This window comes from Felis catus, chromosome F1 (assembly GCF_018350175.1).
Source record: "Felis catus isolate Fca126 chromosome F1, F.catus_Fca126_mat1.0, whole genome shotgun sequence".
NCBI classification, from domain to species: domain Eukaryota; kingdom Metazoa; phylum Chordata; class Mammalia; order Carnivora; family Felidae; genus Felis; species Felis catus.
The window spans coordinates 43,696,641-43,722,089 of NC_058384.1; the positions used below are offsets into that span (position 1 = coordinate 43,696,641).

A 25,449-nucleotide genomic window follows, 5' to 3' on the forward strand; every position below is an offset into this window, starting at 1 on the left:
TGACCGCTAGAATTAGGAACAAGAAGGCCAGTCAAGTTTGGAAGGATGAGGGAGGTGGCATTGCAGGGAAGACTCTGAATTTGACCTAAGCCTGGCAGGAAGGGTGAAGGAAGCAAGGCTCAGTGATGTTGAAATCCTAGCCTGCACGTACCAGGTTCGTTCCTACTTCCTATTGCTGTGGTTTAGATAGAAGGTGCTTGTTCCATCTCTTTGGCCACATTATGAGCCCCTTGCGAAGGAAAATGCCCCGCTCCCTTGCACTCCGTGCTTTTCCCGCCCCGGCCCTTTCCCCAAATTCCCCAACTCTCCAGTCCAAGAGGTAGCTCCTCCTAGCCCATTGGCCAAGCATTGGAAGAATACTGGTCTGTGGCTCCATCTGCTGGCGATGCTGGGAACTGAATGTGTCAAAACAGCTGACGCTGAGGATTTGAAAGAGAGCTGGTCCTTCCCCCTCAGAAAAGATAAACACAGGCCAATTAAACATATAAGAAGCCTTTAATTTCATCACCATAAACATTATACTCTGATTGCTCACATACAGTATAAAATATTTACTCCACTAAATAAATAAGACATAACATTATTGCAAACGGCACTTAAACCCCCCCCAGAGATAAGACCTCCTTAGCCCAGGCAGGGGGTACTCCTGAGTTTCTGTGCGAGATTCCCCAAGCACAGATATGCCCTGGGGGCTGAGACGGATACAGGCTCGAGGAGCCACACTCTGTGCTTCTGGTCCTGCAACAGGCCCAAGGAGAGGACTGTGGAGCCAGTGGGGAAGGGTAGGGGGTGGGCAGCTCCTTCATCAGCCCAGCCCTAGAGAGAGCAGAGAGGAGTCAGGAGTGGGGCACAGGCTGGGCCAAGAGAGAGGCTAAGGAGGCTGCTGAGACCCGGAGCCCCGCCCTCCACGTACCCCCAGCTCCCCCAGCCTTGGGTAACATGATTTGGGATATCAGCTGGGTGAGTAGAGCTTCCAAGCTCCTGGGCTAGGCAGTATGGGGCCAGACCAATCACCCAGGAGAACATTCTGGCAATGCTCAGCCCGATAAACCAACCATCTCATAGGCCCATTGGAGATCTCACCCCTTAGACACCAAGATGGCAGAGCTGGGAACTGATCCCCCTCTACTTAGTTAAATAAATAAGTTAAATATTTAAAGGCCTGTGTCCCTATGATGTCAACACAGGGGCCAACAAGCCATGTCCCGATAAAATGTAGTTGTGGGGGAATAGTAGAAAGGCAGTGCTTTGGGGCCAGGCAGCTTCCTCCGTGTCCGATTCTTCCCCACACATAACTTCCATATTTTCAAATCCTGTGGAGGAGAGTTTCACACTAGAAACTCCCATGCAAGAGCAACGTCGAGGGAATCTATGGGATAAGGGGGCTTGGAGGTGAGAGACCAGGTGGTTGAGTTTATTCAGCTCCCCAGATCCCTTCTCTGGGCATGTCTTGACCAGGACACTGCCTGTTAACCCTACCTTGGTAATCCCCCCGCAGAGTCCTGCAGTCCAGTGCATGGAGCTAATGAAATGCCCTGCTCTTCTGGCCTCCCTGTAGAAGTCCAGACTGAAGCCTGTTTGGACCAATAGTCAGCCAGGCCCGAAGACCGGGGAGGGAGGGAGAGAGAGAGAGAAGCCCCAGGTCCCCTACCTGTGCGGCTACGCACCTCACTGCCACAGGGGGGCAGCAGAGAGCCACACCCCTTTGGCGGCAACAGAAACCAGAGGGCCCGCCCCACCCTGGCCCCAGAAGGCAACCAGGATGTAGAGCTGGGGGGGTTGGGCGGGGCAGGCAGGGCTGGGACCCAGTGAGGCAGGCCCCCCTTCAGTGGGTCAGAAGTACTCTACACCGAGTATTTGGCCAAGTCGCTCTTATCAAATACTACCTGTGTAGCAAAATAAATGGCCACCAAACCAAGGCCTGCAGCCGACACCATGTAGGCAGTGACAGACTGGCTGAGCTGAACAATGGAGCCCATGAACAGGGACGGGGCCACCTGGGACAGCAGGAAGGCACTGTCCAGGATGGCAAGGTCCAGGCAGATGCCCCGGCCCGGAAGGACCCTGGCCTCAGGCTGCTCGCCGACCACCACCCGCATGGAGACATCGCAGGCAGAGGCCCCACAGAGCACGGGTGGAGACGGGAGGAGGCCGCCACCTCCGGCACCCATGTGTCCGTTGGGGAAGGGAGATCCCGCCTTGGGGCCCGGGGGGAAGCTGGTCTTCAGGCTGTCCTCACTGGCACTGCTTCCAGCGTCTCCTCGGTACTTGGGCAGGAAAACCTGGGGGGGTGGAGGGGAGGAAAAAGGGGACGTGGACATTTAGGTACCCAAGCATAGGATCCCGGCTAGGAGAACAGACCCCAGCATTCAGACCAGGGGCCGGAAGACACCAGGCAACTGGCCTTCATGACAGTTATGCAGCAGGTGAGAAAGCCAGGCAGACCCTCCTTGGTTTGGGTCTAGTTAGGAGTCTCCTTAGGGGCAGGGGATCCCCCGGGGAGGGGACACATCTGAAACCACAAGTCTAGGTCTGCACTAGCCTCTCCTGGAGCCAGTAAGTGGCAGACGAACTCACAGTGCAGGCAAGGAAGAGAGCAGAACCCCAAGGTAAAGGGAAAAGAATGAAGACAGGTGAGAAGAGAGATGTGTAAGAACAGAGGAACAAAATCCAAAGCTGGGGTCCCTGATGGCCCAAGCCCCCACACAGGCTCTCTTAACCCTCCTACTTCCTGCCCCCCACCACTTCGCCTTGGGAAATCTTTCTCAACCTGGAAGAGAGAAACTCTGCTCCCACTGGGGTCCCAGGCCTGTGAGGTCCATGGCCCCAGCCTGGGGCAGGGAAGGTCCAGCAGACTCAGGCCGGAGGAAGAGAGGAACCAGAGGAATCTTCCAGGCTCCTATGGCCTAGCTGTGCTGATACTGAAGCCCTTCTTGCTTCCTATTCACTGTCTGCCTTAGATCAAGGTAGCCTGGCCCTGCCCAGAGCCCCCTGTTTTAGGATAGGGCCGGAATGTATCCGACACTGTCCCCGCACCTGCTAGCACTGGACAGGAGAGGGCTCTCGAGCTGGCTGTGCTAGAGCCGGGACTCATGGCAGAGATGAAGCCAGGGAAGCCCATGGCTCTTGGCGTGGCCGGAAGTAGGCCAGGCAAGTACAGACGGCGCACAGGGCCAAGTGTGCCATGGATTGCTGCTTGGAACCGGCCTCCCGGGACCTCCCCTGCCTGCCTGCCACCCCCGAAAAGACCAGTGAGGCCGGAGCCTGAAGAGGGCCCTAGGGATAGACCAGCTCTTCAGTGCGAGGGGAGGACTGGCTCTAGCAGTTTCCCTGGCACGAGTGCATATGCCCACCCTGGCCTCTGGACACCTGCCCTCAAGCCCCCAGCCAGGGCAGTGAAACAATGGAGGCTGATGAAGGTTATCAGTGCACTGACAGGAGTCTCAGGCACCAGGCTACCCCAACCGAAACACCGGCCCCTTCCTCCACACACCCCACCCCTGCAGCTACCTATTCAACCAGCCTCCTAGCTACGTATTTCTCTGCTACTTCACTCATGTCCTACAGGGGGCGGACATCCATCTTCCCTATGGTCTGGAAGCTCTACGAGGGCAGGCCTACATCTCCTCCTTCAGGACACCCCAACTTCTTGCCCTCTGTGAGGGCTGCAGCTCACTGGAGCCAGTGAAGGGGACAAAGGTGACCACACGGCTTCGGTCGGGAGGCTTCCCCTCAGAAGGGGGCCCCTGGAGGGGCTGGTTCGCGTGGGGCCAAGCAGGAAGGAGGCCCCCAACTTACAGTGCCCAGGCGAGCGGTGTCAGATGCGTCGGGCTCAGAGATCCGCCGTGGGGGCGGGGGAAGGGGACGGAGGCAAAGGTGTGAGGCAGGAAAAGAAAAGAGAGAATTAGGCAGAAAAAGAAGATAAACCAGAAAGAGAAGGGGCAGTAAGGAGCCTTCCCCACATTGGAGAGTAGAGCAGGGTACTGGTCAGTCACACTGCCCCTCCCTGAATAAAGAGAGCTGTCGCCAGCACCAGACCGTCCCCCCTCCCCATCTGCCGAGGCTACGTGCCCCAGAGGTCACCTGCTCCTGCCCCCTGCCTCTGCAGAGAACTCAGCACAGACTGAGGGCCTCCGTTAGGCCTAGGCCGATTCCTCAGGATTCCCAAAGAAGGACTTAGCATTTCCTGCAATCATCCGCTCAAGTGCTTTATAGTTCTGACACCAGGAAGTCATTCCCAGAATCTAATCTACACCCTCCTTCCGCAGCCCACGTCTCTGGCCCTGGGCTACACGGGCTTCCTCTCCAATCAAAGAATGACTTCTCCGGCGTCTCTGGCCAGACTTGGGCTACTGCGTCTCCCCTCCACCCCGGCTCCACCCAGCGGCCAGTGTGAGTACCTGCTTCTCGCGGTGGTAGAGGGAGGCTAGTGTGTAGGGCAGGATCTGCAGGGCGGAGAAGGTGAACCCGGTGAGGGCAGCCGAGGCGGTCACCACGGCCACACTGCGGGACAGGCACATGGTGCCGGCAGCAACAGGGAAGGCCACCACGCTGGCCAAATAGACTGCCCGGGTGCCGAATCGCTGCACCAGCCGGTCCATGACCAGAGAGAAGAGCAGGGAAATGGCACACTGCAGGAACAGCCCCAGGCTGCCCATCCGGACCCCTGCAGGTGGGGAAGAAGAGGAAGTCAGACCCAGACCCACCCGTACAATCTGGGGAAGGCTCAGAATTGCGGGCACCTGCCATCCCAGCCTTGCTGTGGACCAGACCCGCTCCCTGCATCATCCCCACCCAGATGCAACAACGGGAGTCTAGGTTCTTCCACTGCCCTTAGAAAAGGCGAAGCCGCGGGCTAGGGGCAGAGGAAGATGCTGATTGCGAGGCTCAGCTAGTGCTCAGCTATCTAGGAGGCTGACAGGGAACACAAAGACAGTTGTGCCATTGGCTCCGGGACAAAGTTCCAGGAGGCCTGAGCCGAAGGTCTGGCCAGGCAATGTGGAAAGTCAGCAGGGGGAGCAGAGGGCACACTGAACTTGGGGCTAGGCAGACCTGCGACCCGGCCTTGACTCCTCCACTCTCTTTGGACCTTAAATAAGCTTGGCCTTTTCTGCTGTCAACTTGGGGCAACGACTCTGAGCAAAGTCTCCGCAGCCGGAGGCCCTCCTGAGACTGCCAGCAAAGCTGACCTGCACGCTGGGGGCCGCATGCACAGGCTGGGCCCATTTATCTGATCGGGAAATCGGAGCCCAGGTACACAGCTCCCAGCCCGGCGCAGACTGGGGGCATCTTCCTACGCTGGACCGTCCCCCAGAGGGAACTCCCTCCACAGCAGCCCCCTCGCCGAACGCCCGCTGCGGAGGCCTTACCTTCATCGTAGTGTCTCCGTGCCTCAGTGCCTGGCTCAGCCCGGGGCACACCCTGGTACAGCCCCTCGCCCACGAAGTCCGTGTAAAACAGCGTGAAGGTCATGAATGCCATCCAGCTGCACAGTTCGGCCACAAAGAGTCTGCGCAGGGTGCGAGGCACACGGCAACAGAGCTGGTGCAGCCGGGGAAACAGGGCGCCCAGGTTCCGGAAGGCCAGGCGGGTGTGGCACGGGCAGCAGCGCGGCGGCACGGAGGGGACCAACAGCCCTTCCGCTGGCTCAGCCGGACCCAACGCCGCCTCCTCGGCCACAAACAGCGTGGCCGCCACGCAAGTAAGGAAGATGAGAGCGAGCAAGCCAAAGAGGCACTCCTCCTGGGTGCCCAGGTAGGGGGCCAGGGCACTGGCGTCCCAGTCGATTGCAGGCAGGAGGTAGCCCAGGCAGCCCCCAAGGCTGATCATGAAGGCGTAGACGGAGAAGGCCTGGCGACAGTGGTCTGGGTCCCGGAAGAGGTCGGACAGCAGGGCCTCCAGTGGAGTGAAGCACACCTGGCCGCAGAAGTCCAGCAGCCCCACACCCAGGATCAGCAGTGCCAGCTCCAGGGGCCTGGTATCCGGGCACAGCAGCCCCGCCAGCCAGCTGGCCCTCGGGATGAGGAAGAGGCTCAGGAGGACGCCTAGGGACAGGGCCCAGATGAAGGGCCTCCGGCGACCATAGCGCCCGCGCCAGTGGTCACTGGCTGAGCCTAGGAGTGGGACCGAGATGAGGCCCAGCACTGGCCCGATGCCTGCAGGAAGGACAAGTGGTATGAGCCAGAGGCTGGGACCCTAAGGGGTGGTGGGGAAGGGGGCCTAACCTCCTGGGAGAAGGATGGAAAGGACCACGGTCCTCTCGCATGGAGGGCCACCCCCACCTCCGTGCTGGACACAGTGCTGAGTATGGCACACAGGCTCTAATTTAGTCCCCGCAACTAGGATCCCTAATGCCCAGTCTCAGGATGGGCAAACTGATGCACGGGGCTACTGGTGAGACTTGTGCACTGGCACCCGGCAAGGGGGGCAAGAGGCCGAGTTCCATCGGGCAGTCTGACTCCAGAGCCTATGATCTGGACAGCCCCCTCTTCCGGGAGCCAACCCACGGTGACCTCTTTCTTGCCTCTGGTGGCTTTTGCAGAAAGCATCTGCAGTCAGGAGCCCAGCCCATGCCCTAGGGGTAAGAAAGCCCAGGCTGGGAGACTCTGATCCTGCTAATCAGCAGCTAGCCTTCGGGCCCAGCTCAATCACCCAACTTCTTATCAGCCTCCATTACCTTCTCCGTGAAATGGATGGCCTCAAAGGGCTGTTGCAAGAACCAAATGAGATAACAGATAAGGTAGAAAGAGTAGACAAAGGTGCAGAGCAATTTCTCCAATGTCTCCTGTGCGCCAGCCAGGCAACGTGTAGGTGCCAGGTGAGATGACCGGGGAATGTCCCTGTGTTCTTTTCCTACTGGGCCCCCTCCAGCCCATGGTCACCCCTGTGTCCAGCAATGTCCACCCACCAGCACCACAGCCTGAGGAACAGCAGGCAGCCACCTCCTCCTCTTTGGGCAAAGGCACCTACTTCCTGGGTATCATGTATCTGGAGCAGGAGGGAAGGAGGATGTGGTGACTCACCCAGCACCATGGTCATGAACTTCTCCTCTACCCCCACTTCCAGCAGCAGGGGCGGCACGTAGGTGATACCTGCGGCCAGGCACACCTCCAGGCCGAAGGTCAGCAGGTTGACCAGCAGGAGCTGGGCTTTCCGATGCCGCAGCAGACGGCTCACCCACAGCCTCTGGGCCATGGTGGACCAGGCAGGTTGGGCTCCGCCCGTTCACACACTCCAGAACTGCTCCGTCTCAGCCCTGCTCCAGATGCCCGGGCCTCTCCTCCTTGCTGCCACCAACTGCCTAGGACTCAGCCGGGAGCCCATTTCTGCCAGCCTTCCGTGCAGGTGCGGCTTCTCAGCCCATGCTAGACGCCCGCTGCCGTGGGGTGCCTCGGTGCAGACATGGCTCATCACTCAGGTCCTAAAAGGGCAGGGGCAATCAAACGCAGAGTGTTAAGTCCTGGGAACCAGGTCTCCGGGATTTGCTCTGAGTTCTCTGAATCCTGAGTTCACTTCCAGGCTGGCAGTGTGGCCGTGCTACCCCCTGCAGCCAATAAGGAAGCGCTTGTTAATGTTAGCCTAAGGCTGACATAACTAATAAGGTAAATATGATTTTTAAACCTCAGCACACTTCAGAACCAAACAGATGTCAAGTTTTTCTCTGTTTTGGAATATCTTTGCAATTGCCCTTGCCTGTTAGTATGGAAAAAAGAAAAAAAAAAAATCACACCAATTGAATTCCCAGTTCCCCAGGCTCTGTTATCAAGGTGCCCCTGGAGACCCTCTGCCAGGCCCGGATTGTTTGCTTTTCTCTCTCCACTTCCCAAAGCTGGGCTGTTCAACTGCCCTTTGTTAAGAGTAGTACTTCCCAATCTGCGCAGCCTGGCCACACACCGTGCTGCACTATAACCTGAGCCCCCAAGGACGAGGACAAGGGGGAAGGGAGGAGAGGCTGTGGTCTGTTGGGTTGGGGGTTGACCTGTCATTGAAACCACTTGAAGAAGGCTCCCGTGGAGGAACCTGGGCCTGAAAACCTCTCCCTGGAGTTTTCTCCCTGTGCTCAATGTTCCTGGGGAAGAAACATTCCCACAGGTACTGCCCAACTGTCACGGGACAATGGGGACTGTTCCCAGGTGCCAGCCTCACCGAGGCGTGAAACTGTAACACCTGGTGGCCACTATAATGACACCAGTAACCGGCGGCTGGCAGGATACCCCACCGCTTTCCAGGGCAGCCCTTCTCTGCTCCCCAAATGGCTCTATTCTCAGCAGAGAGGTCCCCACAGCCCTTCCTGCTAGGCCCGCCTCCTGTGCATAGAGATCCCAGGGCGGGGGAGGGGGGGGCGGGGAACCACCCATCCTGTGCCCCCACCCCCTCAGGCAACTGGCAGCCAGGTCTTACTTCCTGAATATGATGGTACCCAATGCAGTCTGCTGTTTAGGGGTGACCACTAAAAAGGCTAAATCAAGTCAGCCACAAAGAGGAGGTGTAGAAGGTGGGGCCTTCGTGAGAAAAGGCAAGCAAGCGTCCCCTAACTTTGTCATCTCTCTCAAAGAGGTGGGACAGAACTTCATGCCGCTCGTGGCTGGAGTCTGGAGTGCCTTCCCTTGCCTCACTGATTCCCTACCATAAATGCTGCTGAACAGCACTGCTCCTGTGCAAGGTCCACAGCTCTGAGGGCTCCACTCCCGGCCCCACCCCCACCCAGCGCCTGGGGCACCCTCAGTCCTCTTTATTCCCGGCCAATCTCAGCATCTCATAATCCTCCACTATACCTTCTTTTCTCTTTTCAAAGAACACTCAACTTCGCAGGGCCTTATATGTTATAAAGCATGTCGTGGGTGCTCTCTGAAATACACCACAAAGAAATCAGATGGCCATCAATCCTGGGTAAGATGTGTTCATGTCTGCATTCCAGGACTCTGCCGCCAGCAGACCAGGAAGGAAGGAACTTTAGATATGGCTAGGCAACCAGCAGCCCCCTCCCCAAAGTTCTGCTCAGACACAGACCATCCACTTTGGGAAGGGGCGTGGCTCCCAAGGGGGTGGCATGGGGAGAGGGTAAAATACTGATTGAAGGGTCCCTAAGGGTGCTGGGAGGGGGCCACACGTAGGTCCTAGCTGGGCAGTTTTGAACCAAGCCCCTCCCCTGCCCTAGAATCCCCCACAAGGCAGGCAAGAGACTGCACATAGACCAAGACTCCAGCCTGGAGGGAACGGTTCTGGGTCAAAAGGCTTCCAGCCCATTCTACTCCCCACCCTCAGTCTGGGAAGGCCCTGGACACTCACCTACTCTGGGTTAAGGGAGCAGGTCCTCCCTTAGCAAACAGAGACTTTGTCAGACCCAGCCTCACCCACAACCTGCCCCCATTCCCAAGCCCTCGTTTTCTCCCTGCTGTTTAAAATAAGTAGCAGCTCTTGGGCCAAAACACTAATCACCCCACCTGCCTCCTTCCCTCCCCTAATCCAGCTCCTTGCTCCGGGGAACAGGCAGGACGTCTGTAGCCCACAAGAGAGAGACTAAAAGACCAAAGGGGGGTGAAGACAGGAATTTCCCTCCATCCTCCTTCAGCCCAGGTAGCTCATTAGCTGCCTCCCTCTCCCTCCTTTCTCCTGCCCCTCCCCCCTTCTTCTTTACCAGGTAACTGGGGGCTGGGCCAGGTGAGGAATTCATTGAAAGAGCGGGGTAGGAAGTGGGCAGGCTCCAAGCCCAGCTCTGCACCCCGCTGTTCTTAGGTTGCTAAGCCCGTCCTCCCTCTTTTGACTTGTACTGTGCCCTGGGGTCCAGAGCACTCTTGCCACCCCTAGAGTTTATTCTTCCAGGCCCAGAACCGCCTAAGGAATTCCAAGCCCGTAAGAATATTCTCCCTTCCAAAGCTCCCCGTTCCGGGTCGGCTCTTGACACCTTCCCCCAGGGTCCCAGGCCGGCCCACTCGCTCCAGAGTCCTCAGGGAGGAGGGAACTACAGAGGACCCCCACAGCACTAACCAGCCACCTGCCATCCCTCCAGTGCACGAACAGAGAAGCCCAGGCCCTGCCCAGTGCCCAGGCTCAGACAGGTGGGGGACAAGAAGTCTTCCGCATCAACTCCTGTCTGCAGCCTGCTGCAGCCCCAGGGCACGCTTCCCGCCAAAGCTTGTAAGTGACAACTGACTGCTGGGCACCCATTTTGGGGTGCTCCCCTGACTTCCTCAGGAATACAGGCAGGGAGACGGAATCCAATTCTCCCCACTGCCCTCCTGTGTCAGAGGTGCTTCTGACTCCAATCTTCCTGTCCCGCTGCTCCTGGAGCACTCTGCCTGTCCAGCAACCAGAAGATCAACGAGAAGAGCCAGCCTCCAAGGGCTCACCTGGTAGGGAGGGGGCGGGAAGAGGAGGCAAGTGGAGGTACAGAAAGGGGGAGTGTGGCCTGACCGCCCCCCCCCACACACACACACAAAAGAACAGCAGCCTTCGGGGAGGGCAAGTCCCTCTCAAGTTCCAAGTATCTCCTCCTCTCCTGCCCCCCAAGGACAGGACAACAAGAAGGCTGCAAGAAACCCAAGACCTCCAGAAACCTCCACGGAGCTCTGCCCCAGGCCATCTTTCCTCACCCCTGGGGGAGCAGAACTCTAGCACCCTGGGGACAGTCAGGGAGCCCAGCCCCAGACCGCGGGAGACCTTCGCTCAACCCTCTGGCGCCCACCCTAGCATGAGGGGCCTGGGAAATATTTACCCGAAGAAGACACAGCTGAAAGCAGAGTGGGGGTGGGTGGGGTAAGAGATGGGAAAGACCTGAGGGCCCCCCCCATCCCCTCGCACACCAAGGAGATCCCAGCCAGACCCCCAGAGGGGGCAATTCCTCAAGGTTCACAGGTGGTGAGTGGACTGGACTGACCCTTGGGCTGGAGCGCCCCCCTCGTCAGGTTAGGCCTCAGCGAGCACGGGGAAATGAAACTGAGCAGCAAGAACAAACTTGGCCTGAACTTTCTCCAAAATTCAAAAGACAGAGCGAAGGAGGTGGGAGGAAAGGCGAGAGCCCACTCCGGTAGCTCCCTATGGGAAGGGAGGGTCAGAGGGACGCATAAAGAGGCCTTTGAGGGCTTTCAAAGGGGCTCCTGCCACCCTCACGACTGAGGTGGAGCTGGGGGGAGCGGATCCCCTCTGCTGACAGACAGAGGCCAGGGCAGCCCAGGCTGGGGGCAGCCCCGCCGCGGGCCAGTGTCAGGCAGCAATTCTATGGGCTCTTTATGCGCCCGCGTCCCCGCACCCCGCCCAGGCACATCAAACGCTGCGGCCCCCACCCTGACCCCAGCAGCTCGGAGACCCCGCGTCCTCCTTCCGCGCTCACAAAGACGGCCCGGCTTTCTCACACGCTCCTCTACCCCTCTCAGCCCCCAGGCAGCCCCTCCCGCAGAGAAGGAAATGGGGTGGGGTGGGCTCCCTCGAGGAATAATGACTCAGCGGCAGAAAGGGGGTGGGGTCACTCCTGGCCAATCTGCCTGACACCAGCCCAGCACCCGAGGCTCTCCGAGGCTCTCCTGCCCCGGGACCAGGACGGAGGGCAGGTGACGAGCAACCCCCGGGTGGAGGCTGCAAGACTGCGGGAATGGGGACCCCAGAATGTCATTCCAAGTTGAGCTCTCCCAGGCCCTCTAAGTTGGGTGGCAGGGAAGAGGGCTGGGGGTTCACCAGCCCAGCATCCCTGTGACCCAACCCTGTGCCTCAGTCCCAGGGGCCCAACGTCCTCGGCTTTACCTGGTAAAACCTAGCACACAGCACTCCGGAAATGAGTTCTGCCCCCATGGGGCCTTGGGGCGCCCCAGAAAGAGGCCGTGCTGGCCAGCCAGGAGTCCTGAAAATGAGCATCCTTGTGAGGCAGTGGCTCTCATTACAGACCCCGGTTCAGGGATGCTGGGCTGTGGGAACTGCTACCTGGGCAGCTGTGGGGGGCGGGGGGGGGGGAGGGGCGCACAGGATTAGACCGTGCGCGGTTTCAGTGTCTTCCAACCCACATTCAGTCTTTGACTCTCCAGGCTCCAATTTCCAAAGAAGTGAGGGTCTGCCTTCCCCAATCCCACCCTATCAAAAAGGCCATGATCTGAGCAAATACCCGAGGCCTGCACTTTGCAGGGCTTCCCCAGACACCTGCAAACTCTGCTCGGAAAGCGGCCTCCACACCTCAAGGGAACTGTCAGAAAGAATAAGGGCTGGACAGAGCGGGGAAGAGCCCACCCCCGCCCCAGACTTGCTCCCTAGCTTTGCCTCCCCCGGGGCCCAGAGGCCAGGGATTTGGAGTTCGCCCTGCTGCGCTGCCTTTTCTTCACTCGGACTGGAAGCCTTCTGCTTAGCAGCTTGTCAGAGAGAGTGAGGGGGCTGCAGGCTGGGACACAAAGGGGGATTAGGGAGAAACCTCTCGGCCTGCAGAGTAATCCATCAAACTCTCTCCCGGCTGCCAGCACCGGCCCCTTCCCACTCAATTCCCCTTCCAGCTGCTGCAGCCCCCCCCCCACCCCCTCCGGCTCCTGAGCCCTGTCACTTAGGGCAGCAAAGAGAATCCCAGGCCCTGGGGGGGCAGAGGGGGCACACCACAGACACTGGGAAAAGGGCAACGGCTCCCTCCCCCCACTCACCCCCAATGTGTGAAAACCCAACAGGTGGCAGTGGCTTGGAGGAAAGTTGCTTTTGTTGCCCTGTCTGAGAGCCCCAGCCCAGCTTCTGAAAGGAAACAAATGCCGAGGAGGTTGGGGGAAGGGGAGGGGAGAGGAGAGGATGGGCGGGAAGTCCCTGGGGCCCCACTCTTATCTCCCCTCCCCTCTGCAGTCCAGTGACAGGAGTTCTGGGGCTGGCCTGACCCTCACCTTGGCCAGTCAGTCCTGGCCAGCCTAAGCCAAGGTGAAGCACCTTCCCAGGGGGTTGTCAGGCAATCCCATGGTGACCGTCTACACGGACACACATCTGACTCCAGGCAAAGACCTCCCAATCAGACTTCCCTTCTGAGAACAGCTGTGACCCAAGGTCACACTGGGTCACCTTGACCAAGTGCCCTCCAAACCTAGACAATCAACCTGCAGCTCCCTTCTGCCCGAGGGGCCGCAGGCCTCTGAACCCCGGCAGATTGTGCAGGGTGACCTGGGTGTGGCAGTCAGCCTGACCTGGGTTTGCACGCCAACTCCACCACTTACAACTCTGTGACCTGGTTAGTTGCCCTCCCCGAGCCTCAGTTTCCTCGTCTGCAATTAACAATAACAGCTAACCCTGAGGCTTACTACGTGCCAGGTCTTCCTCCAAGCATTCTAATCTTCCAACCGCCCGATGAGGTGGGTACAATGTTGAATATGCCCATGTGACAGGCGAGGAGCCTCAGATGAACACCACCAACTTCACAGCGGTGGGGTCTGTTGAAGAGACAGCCTGTGGGAAGTTCGAGGCAGCCCTTCCTTCAGTTGTCTGGGCTTCCCCAGCAGAGAAACCCGGGAGCCGGCTTTCCCATTCCGGATCAGGAGCAGCAGAGGTCAGAGGGGGACCAGCTAGCCGCCCTTCTCGGCCCGCATTCCCCCCTCACCCACGTGCCCCGCACGGCCTCCAACGCCTCTTTCAGCCCCCAGAGGCAGGAGGAATGCCAAGAATGTAAATGCCTCCCCAGGTGCTGGCCCCAACAGGTGAGGAGAGGTCACTGCAGCGGACCTGCCTGGTGGCTGAGGCGGCGAAGGAGCTGGAGGCTGGACTAAACATCCACAGTCATGAGACAAGGGTGGATCCCCTCCCCAGGGAAAATAATCACGGTGGCTGACAGCTACTCACTGTCCAGAAGGTGTCTGGCATGGGCTGGATACCTGACATACCTTTCTCTCTAATTCAAACCATTTGAAAATCCTGCACAGTGCTCTGAACTGGGAACCAGGACCATATACTCTGGTTTCAATGACTTTTGTAGCTGTATAGCCATTTTACACGTCCCTCCACCCCGGGACTCACACGTGCAAAATGAGAGCTAGTCTAGATGCTGTCTAAAGTTCTTTACAACCGTACAGCTAAATGATCTCACACCCACCCACCCCCTGCCCTTGGCCTCAGGTATGGTGCTCTCCCTCGACAGGTGCCTACTGAGCGCACACTGACAAGGCCACATGGCATTGGGGAGGAGAGTTTCATAGCCTTCCACCAAAGAGAGACACAGGGAACCAGGCGGAGAGGGGCTCCCCAGCCGCACTTAAGCCATCCTTTACCTGCTCAAGTACACTGCTCAAGTACAACAGGGTGCCAAAGATTAGCGGACACCTGAAACTGAGCCGAGTGACTGAGACATCTGGGGGCAGAACTGGCCTCCTCCCTACTCCCTCCCGGAGCTGGACTGTGTTCCTGGCAGATGTCGGTAAATTCTTTCTCTACCTGGGCCACAATAAAAGCTTCCCTACAAAGTGGGGTAACGGTACCAAGAAATCCCTTGGTCCAGGGTTGGGGGTGGGGGGTGGAGAATGAGGAGCTTGGCACAGCGTGCAGGCCACTGGGAAGTTCTCTCTCCCTGCTGCCTTCTCAGTTCCTACAGCCCTGTGAAGTGAAACCTAAACAGCCTCTCTCCTAGCGAATTTGAACTCGGCCAGTCAGCCAGACAGGGCAGTTCTCTCCATCCTGCAGAGCCAACCCTTGCCCCCTTCCTGCAGACTGGCCTCCCTCAGGAGGTGCAGCCCACAGGAAGGAGGCCAGGGGGTGGAGGCTGGGCAGACCTACCCATCCCAGACTGGGAGGGGGGCCAGGGCGCTGGTCCTAGCTCTGATGTGTTCCACCTCTAGGATCTCAAATTCAGTGGTCTCTCGGGCTCTTTCAGCCCTGATATCCTACAGTCTGTAACTAGTCCTATTTATCATCAGAGGGCTCGGGGTCAGATCCAGCCCCACGGAAAGGTGTTGTTCTCAAAAACAATTGCTCAGTGATGAGCAGTGTGCGAGGGGGCTCCAAAAAGGACTCTTTTATTAAAGGGTCCCAGTTTGCCCACCCCCGGAGGAAGTATGCCTCAGTGCATGCAACCTAACCTCCCCCAAAGGAATGTCAAAGAGCACTAAAACTCACTCACCCACCCACCTATCCATCCATCCAACACTCACTGAAATCCAATTCTGTGCCAGCCCACTGTGAAGGGGCCCTGGGTACAGAAATGACTGCCTGCAGCCTCCTTTAGCAGTGCTGAGACACAGGTCCCTGGAGTCGAGGCCCAAGACATAGGGCGTGACCAGTCCTCCCAGGGCTTCCTGGAGGAAGAAGCCATGTTGCTGAGCCTTGCAAGATGGGCAGGTAGGAACTATGCAGAAAAGGGCAGATATTTGCAAAACATAGTCACTGGAGCTTGGGACCTCCACACACACCTACCTCTCCTTTTGGCCCCGACCCAGTGAGGTACAATGGCAAGAATACCAGACCCCAAATTGTGGCAATGGGTTTCGATCTCAGACCTGGACCCAAGAGAAAGGAATTTATCAGCACCGGGCCTGATTTTGCTTCCAAAGTAGTCACCATGCTCCAGTTACTTCCCCAGGATGCCCTCTCGTTCACCTGGCCCTTGTCCAGCTCAAGTCCCATACCTCCTTCAGGGCTCCTGGGAACCCCAGTTATCAAGGATCCCCTCTTTCCTCCAAACCTTGCTGTGCTCAACAGGCAGCCCTCAGGATTGGATACTGCTAGTGGTCCTCTGGTCTCCTGCCCCACTAGCTCTTCAGCTCTTAGAAAGCAAGGACCACAGTCCCTGTCCACGACCTGGATGGAGGTGTGGAGTGCTCAAGAGAAGGCCTTCCAAGTGAGGCTGAATCAGGATTCCTGTCTGATGAATCTGACCAACCTGCCAGGGATTCAGGCAGGGCCACAGTCGAGGTATTTGGGTGCACGGCTCTTTCTAGCGACAGGAGCCAGGAGTGGGAAGCTAGACTGCCACAATCCCTAGGGATGGGCCATGCACTCCCAGCTTGGACCCTATGTGTCACCTCAAAGGGCATCCGAGATTAGAGGCTGGGGTGGGGCGTAACAAAGAGCCTTGAGGAAGAAGGGACTTGTCTCTGGCTAGCTGCTCCTGAGGGCATCTATCTGGCTGGGCATTAGGTCTGGCCTGAAACTGGTGACTGAGGGACTATGGGCCATGGGACCAGGGGCTGGTCTCATCCCAGTTTCCCAGAGAGAGTGATCTCCAGAATTAGCAAAAGAAGGGGAAGGGAACAAACAGGTACTAAGCACCTGGTCTGTGTAGGCACTTTGCTAAACATGCTCATCTCATTTAATCCTCACTGTAACCTTGCACGGTTTTACAGACACAGACGCCAAGGCCAACAGGTGAGGCAGGCCCGTCTCTAGTATCAGAAGCAAGAAGCCCTACAAGTCATTCAAGGTCAGTGGCAAAACTGTGGACTTCTTCCCACAAGGGAGGAAACACAGACTTCATAGTAGGAAAAGGGATTAAACAGGAAGTTCTGGCCAGATATCAGGACCATCCCGTGACGGCTCGGTCAGCTCCCGCCCCCAAGCAGGGACACTTAATACACTAGACAAAGCTCCACGCTCCAGCTCTATTGCTGGGAGTCAAGTGGCATCAGCGTTCGAGACCCCGGGCCTGGCACCAACTGGTCCAGCCTCTGTCCTTGCTATCCAAGAAACGGGGCCACTGACTATTCAAAGAAAGCCAGGCTGCATTTTTCTTCTGGACATCAGAAAGCAAGGCATCCTAAGCGCTGAAGGGGGTGGGACAGAACAGAACCCCAACTTCAGTGTGCCCCCCTCCTCCTCATACAGTGTCCCTAAACATCACAGCAGGTAATCTGTCTGCATAGAAGGCTCTTGACCTTTCAAGCTAGATATATATTCGCCTCCGTTATTTCATGGCACTCTCTTCCAACTTGCGGAGACAGGGAGGGCAGGGTTTCTGGACAGATTAAAAAACAAGTCGCTCATGGTATTGACGCAGGAGAAACCAGGATGTCCAGTCCTGGTGTATTCTCTGCACCAGACCACAAGTTCAACTGCAAATAGGTCATTCACAGCTTGCATATGGTTATGCGTGGTCTAATTCCCTTGCTCGAAACTCTGGTTTCTAAGTGTAAACAGCAATAATTGCTCCCATTGTTACCAAATAACAGCAGCTGACATGTGTCAGGCTCTTTTTACACAAGCTGCTATGCTTGGAGCTTTACCTATATCAGCCTGTTTAATCCTCATGATATTGTGAGGTGGCTACTATTATTCTCATTGCACAGAGGAGGAAGTTGGAGCACAGAGGGGTGAAATAACTTGCACAAGAGGAGATGGGATTGAAATCCAGGCAACTGGGTGCTGGAGGCCAGTCTCTTAACCAGTCATACAGACTCCCCAAGGTCCAGAAGACCTTGCTCCCAAAGAAACAAGAGCAGAACCCAAGAATAGAGTAACGGGCTAGGTGCTGCTGTGCATTCGGTCACAGGTGAGAGATACAGTAAGTGCTAGCTAACATTTATTGAGCACTTACTACCTAAGGCACAAAGTCCAGTGCTCCGTACTCATGATTTAACAATAGACACTTTTCATATTTTACATATTACAATCAGATATTTATATTTAATTTAATAAACCAAAAAAAGCTATGGGATGCCTGGCTGACTCAGTCTGAAGAACATGCAACTCTTTTCTTTTTCTTTTTCTTTTTTTTTACATTTATTTATTTTTGAGAGACAGAACACTAGTGGGGGAGGGGCAGAGAGAGAGGGAGACACAGAATCCGAAGCAGGCTCCAGGCTCTGAGCTGTCAGCACAGAGCCCGACGCGGGGCTCAAACTCACGGACCGTGAGATCATGACCTGAGCCGCAGTCGGATGCTTAACCTACTGAGCCACTCAGGTGCCCCAAGCATGCAACTCTTGATCTCAGGGTCCTCAGGTCCTGAGTTCAAGCCCCATGTTGGGTATAGACATTACGTAAACAAACTTAAAAAAAAAAGAAAGCTGTAAGGGCACCCGGGTGGCTCAGTTCGTTAAGCATCCATCCAAGTCTTGATCTCAGCTCAGGTCATTATCTCACAGTTTGGGAGTTCAAGCCCCGCACTGGAGTCTGCACTGACAGTGCAGAGCCTGCTTGGGATTCTCTCTCTCCCTTCTCTCTGCCCCTCTCCCACTCTGCACAGAGGAGGAAGTTGGAGCACTCTCCCTCTCCCACTCTGTCCCTCTCTCTCTCCCTCTCAAAAAAAAAAAAATCTGTAAAGTATTATTATCATCATCCCCATTTTGCATCCAGGGATACTGAGACTTTGAAGAAGTAACTTGCCCAACCTCCCATGGCCAGTGGAGTAGCCAAGATATAAACCTTGTCTGACAGTCTAGGTTTTTATCCACAATGTTATGTTGTCAGGCTCTGATGGTCCAGATGATGGTACGTAATTTCCCCTTCGGAGTCCTCAGACCATCCCCACCTTTCTGCCTTTTTCCTCCAGCGCCCTGCCCAGGCTGGGGAGGCGGGGGTGGGGGGCTTCACCACCTGGTGGCCTGGAAGGACCTCAGGGGGCCACCAAGAATCACTGTCCAGTCCCTCCTGCTCCTTCAGGATAACCCAGAGAGCCAGGCGGGGCAGGAGAGTTCACCACACCCTCCATGAGGACACAGGAAAACTGCCCCTCGCACACCCCACACACATACTCTAATTGGGGCCTGGATGTCCACAGCTGTACATTCATCCACAGCTGTATTTTCCTCTTCAGACTCATCCTGCTGACTCAAGCTCCATTTTTCTGAGCACTTTTAGAAAAACAGAGTCCTGGCTCCATGACAGGCCTGGGGGGAGGAGATAAGGAAGGAATGAGGGGATGGGACCCATCCAACAGAAGGGCCTGTGACCTCAAATACCGTAGCACTCACTCCCTAGGAGGAGTTGCTCCATGGGTTTCCTCAGGCTTCCCTTCCAGCCTGCCCCTCCTGGGCCTTCCCCTCCCTAGCCCCCTGTGCCAGCCTGCCCCCCAGGCCTTGGGCAGGTGAGCCCACACCAAGGCTGTCTCCTTCTGAAAGGAGAGCTGCCAAGTGCATCAGGAAAGGCAGCCAGAAGCCCCCAGGGCCTCGCCCCACCCCTGAGCAATGCTTCCAGGAGCCCAGTAAGGGTCACTCTGGGCCTGGGTGCACTGGCTATGGGCAGCAAAACAGCAGCTGGGCTATTCTTAGTGTCCGCTCCACTGGGATCAGGTCTGTGTAACAGCTGAAGGGCAAGTCCTCACCAGGTACCCACCATGCCAAACCCCTCCCTAGCCCCAACTCTGGCCCCTGGGGAAAAGAGGAAGCAGGGTGGCAGGAGGAGCCCAGGGGGAGGGGTAAAAGCTGAGCAAGTCAAGAGTGTGTGAGGAAGATGGAAGCCGATCCAGAGGTCAAGGGCAACGGCAAGTCAGGGGGGGTTCCAGCGCTTGAGGGGAACGGGAGACTCCGGCAAGCACTGGCTCACTCCGGAGAAACGCCGCAGGTCCCTCCCTGGGGGCTTCTCCAGCAGGCCATGCTCTTGCCTAAGCCCAGAGCCCTGAGAAGCTACAGCAGATGCCCAGGTACCATCTCATCACACCTGTTTGCCGATCTCGGCACTCTCACCGTCCCTCCCACCGGCCCTACCCGAGAGTCCCGGGAGGCGAGGAGAAAAGGGCCTCTCCTCTTCCTCCTCCCCTGAAGGATAACCGAGGCGGAGAAGGGGGCAGAGGAGCTCACACACGCACACACTCCCGCTTCAACTCTGCCTGCAGCCCGGCCCCAAGACTAACGTCCGGGAGCGCTGGGCCACCTACCCCTCCCTTCGTGACCCCTCCCTCTCGTCCGGGCACGCCGGCCCCCGAGCCTGAGGACCCCGCGGCATCCCGGCCGCCGGCCCCTCTCCCGGCTCCCCGGTCCCGGACTGTGCGCGCCGCGGTGACTCATCCCGTCCCTTTCCGGTGAAGCCGAGACAAGGGAAGAAAATAAATGCAACTTTCCAAAGAAAACTCTGACGCTGGAGCTGCAACAGGAGCGAGTGGCCGGTCCACCCCGCGGTCCGCCCGGCCCGGGGCCCCCCCGGGAGGGCCCGCTCCCCGCCCACCCGCCGCCCGGCCCGGGACAGCGGGGGACCCGGCGCTCCAGCCCAGCCCGCCCTCCGCGGAAGAAAGCCCGGCTCCCCCGGGACCGAGCGGCAGGACGGGGGGCGCGCCCGGGGCCCGCCACCTCCCCCGGGAGTCGCGCGCGGCGCACCACACGCCACCCCGCGGGGCTCGGCCGCGCGGCGCCGCTCCCTCCGCCGCGCCGGGACCCCCTCCCCCGGGAGAGCGGGGGGCGCGCGCCTACCTGGCCGAGGCGTGCGGCTGTCACCCGGGGCCGGCGCGTGCGAGCTCGTCCCCCCCGCCTCCTCCCAACGCGCGCCAGCCGGCGGCTTTTAAATCTCCAGGTTGCTCGGCGGGGGGAGAGAGCATGCGCGCTGGGGCTGCGGGAGGGGGCGGGGCGAGGCGGGCCGGGGGGGTGTGCGGGAGGGGTGTGGAGGGGTGGGGCTGGTCCCCTGGGGAAGAAAGCGGGAGGTCTCGACGCCGTCTTTGTAGCCACCACCGAGACGGGCAGCCCCCGCGTGGCTCCCCGACTGCCCTGTCATTACCTAGGGCAGTGCACCGCCCCCTCGCCGCTCGCCACCAAAACATTTAGGTAAAAGCTGCCCGGCTCCGCGGGGCACCTCCCCTCCCCGGGGCCAGTCTGTGACCATTATCCGCACGTGCTTTTCTGGCCGTCAGCCGGTCCCAGGGCTGAGCTGCACCCCACCCACCCAGGACCAGCCCTTGAAAGGAGATGTCACAGCCTCCGCCAGTTACTCTTCCTCCTGTTTGCTCTCCTCTGAAACAGAAAGAGCTCCCTTAGAGCTAACGCAGCCCCTCTCTCTGAAGTTAAAAGCCAAATTTCAATTTTTTTGTCTCCTTAAGGATGTGTATGGGGAAGAGGGAGCGACACGCTGCCAGTCAAACGTTCCCTTTGTCAGGTAGCTGTTGAGCAAGGTCCCAACAGCTGTGTGTTTCCAGGATGCCGTGGACGAGAGTGGAACAATGCAGGTGGGAGACGGAGAACTGGAGGCCCAGGCTGGCCTTGAGGTGGGGGAGGCCCACATGTGTCTTTTTTCCTTCAGGGAGTTTAACTGGGGTGGAGAGAAATCCAGTTTATGCGGCTACTTGACTTGAATGCCACAAAAACCACAGAAAGACACCTTTGAAGGGGAGGAGCCAGTTGGCTGCAGCCCTGGGCTGGGCACTGGGGCACTGGAACCCAGAGCTGGCCCTGTCACCAACCAGGTGTGATGTGAAGCAAGTCCCTTCCATATCCTGGGTCTCTGTAAGGAGTTGGCCAGATCATCTCTCAGGGCACCCCAGCTAACAGGCCAAGAACAAGAAGAAAGGGAAACGGAGAAGGGGGAGAGAAGCTATGGAGCCCTGGTGGCCGTGGGGAAGAGGGCGCAGGAGAGAGCAGAGCAAAGTCAAGAACTTTCCGAGTCACTAACCAACTTTAACTTGGAAACTGTCTCAGCACTCACTCCTCCAACAGGTGACCCTCCAGAGCCCCAATGGCTTTCCCAAGCCTTTGGAAAACCTGTGTGTGGCGGGCAGAGAGACTAGGGTAGAGTCCTGGGTCCCTGAGCTGGTGTCCCCTCTGCCCCAGAAAAGAGGGCAGGGGTCAGAGGGAATTCCAGGGAAGCTGGAAAATTACAGAACAGGAGGGAGTGGATGACGGTATTTTCGAGGCCTGGGGAAAGAACACTGGGAGCAGGAGGGACTTGTCCTGCCTCAGAGGAGTAGCACCCCCTCTCTGCCCCCTTGACTCCTTGCCAGGGGCCGACATGCCTTCTGCCTTGTGGCCTGGGGAAGTGCAAGGAGGGTGCAGGGCAGTGAGCAGACAGCGTGGTGTGAGGTCCTGGACCCCATCCAGCAATCTGGCGGGATTGACCCTTCTTCCCCCAGCCAGGTGAAGGCCCTCCCACCCAGCACAGGGCGCTGTAGGGCTCTCTGCTGTGAAGATGCTCCCTCCTCCTTTTTCTGCTGGTGTAGCCTCGTGGTGTGATAATAATCGTTAACTATTACTGATTGTGCCAGGCATGGCCCTAAACGCTTTCCATGTCTTAGCTCATTCCTTCCTTATAGCAACTCAACACATGGCTACTGTTTTCGGAAAAAAGAAACTGAGGCAGTCCCTCAGTCCAATTACTGCTACCCACCCACACATACCCATAGTCTCTGGGCTCCAGAAATAAGGCAGAGGCTCACAGTGACTTCAGAATGTTCGAGAAAGTCCTAACACCCATGCTATGACTCACCATGCCGGGTCCCTCTGCACAGCGGCTTCCCTGGGCCTCAGTTCCCCGTTAAATCTGTAGGAAAACCACCATGTCCCTTTTCCTTCCTCCTCCCTGCCCCCATACGTGTGCGCTCACAGTCTCACACACACACACACACACACACACACACACGCACACACACACAGCTACTCCCTAGCCGCTTCCCATTTATAGGAAATGGGGGATGACGTGAGGAGCAGGGCCATCCTTGGGGAACTGCTAATAGTCTGACTGGATATTGGAGAAACCAAAGATGCAAAAGTGCATTAGCAGCTTCTGCTCCAGCCCCCACCCACAGCCCCTTCCCATTATCCTTAGGCTCAGAACAAGCATCATCCTCTTTCTATAGAGATAAGATACCCAACTGGGGCTGGTTAGCCTGGAAGAAGGCTGAGAAGCCTTGAAGGACTTGATGTTCCCATCCCCTCCTGCCGCGTCCACCATCCAATGGCTGTGGTCCCTTTGTGGCCTCTTTGCTTCTTCCCCTGCCTGCCTCGGGTTGAGGGGTGAGCGGTCTGTTTGAGTGTAAGGGCCACCAGCAGGGCCAAATCCTGGCTGTACTCTAGGAAGGGGGAGGGATGGGTCCCCTGGACACGGCAGTTCCACTTCTGGAATTTCTTTTGCGGCAAAATAATCAAAGAGAGGTGTATCAGGAGTATGTGCAAGGTGTTCATCTCATCATTCTTCATACGGTGAAACACTAAAAACAGTTTAAATGTAGCATAATAAACCATTGGCTAAGCAAATTTGGCGAAATCCGTATAGCAGAACGTTATGTCACCCTTAAAAATGGTGATAACATAAAAGCATTTTATTTGTTTATTTATTTAATTTTAACTGTTTATTTATTTTGAGAGGGAGAGACAGAGAGCAAGCGCCAGGAAGGGGCAGACAGAGAGAGAGAGAGAGAGAGAGAGAGAGAGAGAGAGAGAATCCCATGCAGGCTCCTTGCTGTCAACGCAGAGCCCGATGTGGGGCTCGATCCCACAAACTATGAGATCATGACCTGAGCCAAAACCAAGAGTTGGACGCTTAACCGACTGAGCCACGCAGGCACACCTAGAATAATTTTAATTGATAGAGGAAACACAGATGATATGTTACCAATGAGAATAGCTGACTACGAAAGAGTATGCACAGTGGGATATACATTTTTTTAAAAATTAGGTATATACTAATGCAATGTGGTATCTTGGATTGGATCTTGGGAGAGAAAGGGGCGTTAGTGGACTTAGCAGAATCTGAATAAAGTCTGCAGTTTAGTAAATAGTACTTCGCCTGTGTTAATTTCTCAGTTTTGATCATTATACTGTGGTTGCGGTGACAGCACGGGAAACTAGCTGAAGGGTATATGGGAACTCTGTATTATCTTTGCAGTTTTTCTGTAAATACAAAATTGTTCCAAAGTAAAAGTTTAAAACATTAGGTATATATTGGGGCTCCTGGCTAGCTTAGTCAGTCGATAGATTAGAGACTCTTGATCTCAGGATAGTTGAATCCAAGCCCCACATTAGGTGTGGAGCCTACTTAAAAAAAAAAAAAAAAAAAACCACTTAAGTGTAAGTCTATACAGAAGAAATGATTTAAAAAGCAAAACAAAACACAGGGATGCCTGGCTGGCTCAAAGTGTAGAGCATGCGACTCTTGGTCTCCAGGTCATGAGTTCAAGCCCCAGGATGATTGTGGAGCTTACTTAAGAAACAAACAAACAAACAAACAAATAAATAACCGAAAGGTGAATACTGGCTTTCTATAAGTGGGAAGGATGATTTTGATCTCAGGGGGCCGGGGTGGGGGGTGCACTAGGGAAACGTCTGTATCTCCAGGTTTCTTGTATGGATCATAGATTGGTTTTGTAAATAGAAAGGATCCATAAACATCATTTTTTAAAAAGGGAAAGGATAAAATAAGATGAAGGAAGGAGGAAGAAAGAGGGATGAGAAATCACCAGGGACCTGAGCCGGAAAACCAGCCCCAGGGCCTCCTTAACTAAGAGGTTGGGGTGAAGAAATGAGACGGAGCAGAGTCTGAGGAAAATCAAGGAGCTGGAGGGATTATACCCACACACCTGGGCCATATTTCCAGCAGGACCAAAAACTTCGTGGGCACAGAAAAGGAAGAAATTGAACCCAGTGAAAGAAGAACAGCTTGCCCCCCCCCCCATCTCAAACCTCAAGCTTGGGGGTGGCAGTGGCTTCTAGTTCCTGAGGTCACCAATGCTCCCCTTCCTCTGTCATTGCTAGAAGGTAGAGCCTTGAAACTGCTCACGAGCGGCACCTGGGCGGCTCAGTCAGTTAAGTGTCCAACTCTTGGTTTAGGCTCAGGTCATGATCTCACGGTTCTTGAGATCGAGCCCCGCGTGGAGCTCTTACTGACGGGGCAATGCCTGCTCAAGATTGTGTCTCCCTCTCTCTCTCTGCTCCTTCCCTCTCTCTCTCTCTCTCTCTCACTCTCTCAAAATAAATAAACTTAAAAAAAAAACTGCTGGCGAGTGCAGCTCCTCATTACACAGCAGGGGACAGTCCAATTTAAGTGTCCCCACCCCCCAATGCAGAGCAGGTTTTAAAATAACAACTAACACCTTCAAAGATACTTCAGGAAACTTCCCTCAGACCAGAAATCCTTTTACAAAGAGAACTTTCCTCTGGATTTAAACTTCCTTCTGAGTTCTCCCTCCAGCCCACCTGGGCCCCTTGGGGAATCACTGGGAGAGACGGAAACTACCTCCAAAGCAGAAAGATCCAGCTGAGCAGAGGTGGGGAAATGTGGCCCAGTGTTCCTTGAAAAGGTGTTGGCTTTTCTATAGACGGCAGCAAAATCCATGTCAAAAAGGAATGGCTTCAGAGGGCCAACCTGGAGCAGAGGAGAGAGTCACAGGAGGCAGATCATAGATGAGTGAAGCGAAGGGTGCAGGTCCCAATCAGCTGTAAGCCGATTAAGTATGACAGGGGGCTTTCAGGTACCAGGTAAAGGGTGAGCCTGGGTGAGTACAAGAGTCCTTCCCAGCGCTGAGAGCCAGTGAAACCCATCCCGCTCTTCTCTCAAAGGCCAGATCTGAGTCCTTTAGCCTCCCATATTTTAGGGGCATCAGCAGAATGTTCCATCAAGGAGCTTAGAATGGGAGCGGAGAAAAGTAATGCCATCTCCTTCCCCTGAAGA

General features: G+C 56.5%; 1 protein-coding gene across 2 annotated transcripts; it reads right to left on the minus strand.

Moving 5' to 3' along the window:
• Window positions 1-476: 476 nt before the first annotated feature.
• On the minus strand, window positions 477-20,422 carry SLC45A3 (solute carrier family 45 member 3). 2 transcript variants are annotated; one of them, XM_045048817.1, is made up of 6 exons: window positions 20,271-20,349; window positions 18,621-18,755; window positions 7,023-7,420; window positions 5,370-6,155; window positions 4,401-4,666; window positions 477-2,282 (listed from the first exon to the last, which is right to left on the minus strand). In XM_045048817.1, the coding sequence occupies exons 3-6, from the start codon at window positions 7,192-7,194 to the stop codon at window positions 1,845-1,847; spliced, it is 1,662 nt and encodes a 553-aa protein (XP_044904752.1). In that variant the 5' UTR covers window positions 7,195-7,420; window positions 18,621-18,755; window positions 20,271-20,349; the 3' UTR covers window positions 477-1,844. The 2 variants fall into 2 exon arrangements, with proteins under 2 accessions (XP_044904752.1, XP_023103357.2); XM_023247589.2 differs by lacking the exon at window positions 18,621-18,755 and having other exon boundaries at window positions 20,271-20,422.
• Window positions 20,423-25,449: the final 5,027 nt, after the last annotated feature.